This window comes from Cryptomeria japonica, unplaced genomic scaffold (genome assembly GCF_030272615.1).
Source record: "Cryptomeria japonica unplaced genomic scaffold, Sugi_1.0 HiC_scaffold_378, whole genome shotgun sequence".
Classification (NCBI taxonomy): Eukaryota; Viridiplantae; Streptophyta; class Pinopsida; order Cupressales; family Cupressaceae; genus Cryptomeria; species Cryptomeria japonica.
The window spans coordinates 20,175-23,381 of NW_026729199.1; the positions used below are offsets into that span (position 1 = coordinate 20,175).

A 3,207-nucleotide genomic window follows, 5' to 3' on the forward strand; every position below is an offset into this window, starting at 1 on the left:
GCACAAATTCCTACTACGTTAATAATGTTTTATGAAGAAACTTGAAAAGGATTTTTATGCCATCGTTTGATCGGGCATGAATATAAACCCCTCTTAGCAAATTTTTTTCCAATTCAATTACCTTGCATTCAAAATGAACTTCTAAGAAAGATTATTTCCTTATAGTCATACCCATTGCCTTGTGTGTCTGTGTGTCTGTGTGTATATACATACATGTGTGTGTGTGTGTGTGTGTGTGTGTGTGTGAGTGAGAGAGAGAGAGAGAGAGAGAGAGAGAGGGGAGGGGGGGTGTGTGTACCTTAATATTAAACATTAATAAATATGTTCTCATGAAATTTTTATGAAATCAAGTTTGTGTGAAAAGAATTATTATAAAAAATTGTAATTATAAATTATTTAGTTTTTGTGTATTTAATTTATATAAAAGTTTTTATTTTTAAATTTATTAAAATAAAAATATTTTAATTATTTGATCAATATTATTTTCTTAAAAATATAAAAGAAAAAGAATATTTTTTACATTTATACCATAAATTTTTATTTTTATTTTTTTAAACTTGTATTTCAATATGAAAACGAATTTATAGACATTTATCACATTAATAATATGTTTTAATTTCATAAATTATTTGGTTTAGTCCAGATTATGAAAAGTATTTACTATTATTATAATAATATATTATTGCTCTTATATTCATATTGCTTACTATTTGTATTAGTTATTAATTAGATGTTCTAGTCATCTTTCCATAAACATTTTTAGTCACAACAAGTTGAATGTTTGTAATTTTAAGTGTGAATTGATTAAATTATTATATTCATTTGGTTTAATTATTTTTATATAAGATTGTTTCAATGATAATGCAAACTTTTGTTAGATATATTATTTGTGGTTAATTATACATTAGTATTTTTGTTGAGATAGGAAGATGGATATATAGAGAATTGACTATCTTTTATATTTGATATATTGATGGCATGAAGTTGTAGCTATGATGGTACTCCCTGATTTGAGGTATGGCTTGATTGAATGAATTAATTTTTGTGTGGTCTATATTCTAGTTGGTATGAGTAAAGAAGCTACTCAAAGTCTTTGTTATCATTTAAAAAATTTATTTGTGTTCATTTAAATATTTTTTCATGTTTTAGTCATTGTTGATATGGTTCACCTTACCATATCTTTTTTCTTCCATATGTGGCATGTTGAAGGATGTGTGAAGGTTTTTCCTGGTACTGGTTATCATGGTTCCTTTTGTAGGTGTGTTGTTGGAGCATGAGAGAGTGATTAGTATTCAAATGGTACATGGATGGCTAAATAATTATTTTCCCTTATATATGATTCACATGGGTGTATTTATAATGTATGATGTCAAGTGAGAGAATGTTATTAATAACTTGTCATGCAACTTGTAAATGCTATGTCATGTTCCTTGGATTGAACATCCTTGGATAGTGTCCCTAAGAACTTAGGTATGTAACTTAGCTCAAGGTGTTGGATTTTAGAACAATTTCCTAAGGAATTTGGTATGTTTCCACTAAGCTCATTACCCCCTAAAATAAGTCCTTACAGATTGATGAGCATTCCCAATTCAAAAGGAATAGTTCCTGTAAAATGATTGTCCGAGAGTATGAGTCCCTCTAATTTAGAACAATTTCCTAAGGAATTTGGTATGTTTCCACTAAGCTCATTTCTCCATAGGTGAAGTTTTTGCAAATTGATCAGCATCCCCAATTCCAAAGGAATGGTTCCTGAAAAATGATTGTTCCTGGCAACTGATTTTCATTGAGCTTGAGGTCCTTAGTTGGGTTAGATTGCCTATTTCATGAGGAATAGAACCTGTGAGATTATTGGCTAGCAATTGCAAGACAACCAAGTTTGACAAGTTTCCTATGGAAGAAGGGATGCTGCCCGACAACTGATTAGCATAGAGGTAGAGCCAACGTAGCTGGGTGAGCATGCCTATTTCAGGAGGAATAGGTCCATGAAGATTATTACTTGACAAGTCCAGGTGCAGTAAGGTTGAGAGGTTTTTGAGAGAGGGCAGAATTATACCTGTAAAATAGTTGTCAAGACACAATAAAAACTTCAACCCTGTCAACTTACCCAGCTCATCGGGAATACTGCCATGCAGTTGATTGTAGTTGAGATACAGTTGAACAAGAGCCGTGAGATTCCCGAGCGCGAGAGAAATGACGCCCTGTAAACCCTTAGCTGTGAAATCCAGCATAACCACTTGCTGCGAATTAGGAGAGCAGAGGACACCGGTCCAATTACACATTGGAATAGTGGTATTCCAATTTGCTAAGGCATTATTGGGGTCGGAGGTGATTGTAGCTTTAACTGTCAAAAGAGATAGCTGGTCAGGAGGAGCAGAAGGTTGGACTAGAGTTGAGAATGAAGAGGGCAACAACAACATTACTAGAAATACTAAGTATTCCATTTTCATGAAATAGCGAATATGAGGATTCATAATCTCTAATTCTCGCAAAAGCCTCGGTGTATGTGCTTATATATCACCAAGAGGTCGAGCACCAGCAAGACCATGCTAACCCTAACTTCCAGTTCTCGTTGAACAATTATTATTTCATTCGTTATTTTCGGTAATGTAATAAATAATTCTAGAAAAGTAGGCTTCATCCAATTAACAAGGAATGTTGTAACAGTGTTACGATATGTATTTGGAATTAGGATATGTATTTTGAATTAGGATTAGGTAGGATTAGTAATTTGATGTTGTATTCATTTGATGAGAGCACACAATTTGTATGTGACTATCTATAATAGATTGTTTGGAATAGAAAGAAAAGTGCGACATTTAGAAGAGAATATGTACAAATTACCACTATAAAAGGATAAATTCAATACATTAGTATCATCCCTTATTAATATTACAAATAAATTGTAGTTCTCACAATCATGTACTCAATTATGTAAGGTATATCATCAAGACAACCAATTTATGATATAAATGTAACACAACCTCAACACATTGATGGCACTTACATTGAACCTTAAAACGTGATACCAAAAATACACACTAGAAAGTTTGATGGAAATGATTTGATCTCCTGGATTAACCACATGGAGATTTTTCTTGATGGAAATGATTTGATCTCCTTGATTAACCACATGGAGATTTTTCTTATATATATCAATTCTATTGGGGTAGGCCATAATGACATCACTATATTTCAAACTTAAACAAT

The 3,207-nt window shown here is 32.0% G+C and overlaps 1 protein-coding gene across 1 annotated transcript; it reads right to left on the minus strand.

Moving 5' to 3' along the window:
• Positions 1–1,685: 1,685 nt before the first annotated feature.
• On the minus strand, positions 1,686–2,417 carry LOC131871202 (disease resistance protein BAK6-like). Its single transcript, XM_059215928.1, has one exon. The coding sequence runs from the start codon at positions 2,415–2,417 to the stop codon at positions 1,686–1,688; it is 732 nt and encodes a 243-aa protein (XP_059071911.1).
• Between the last annotated feature and the right edge of the window lie 790 nt (positions 2,418–3,207).

Excerpts from the sequence above, each read along its gene's own strand:
- LOC131871202 (XM_059215928.1), bottom strand. The coding sequence starts at position 2,417 with ATGTTGTTGTTGCCCTCTTCATTCTCAACTCTAGTCCAACCTTCTGCT.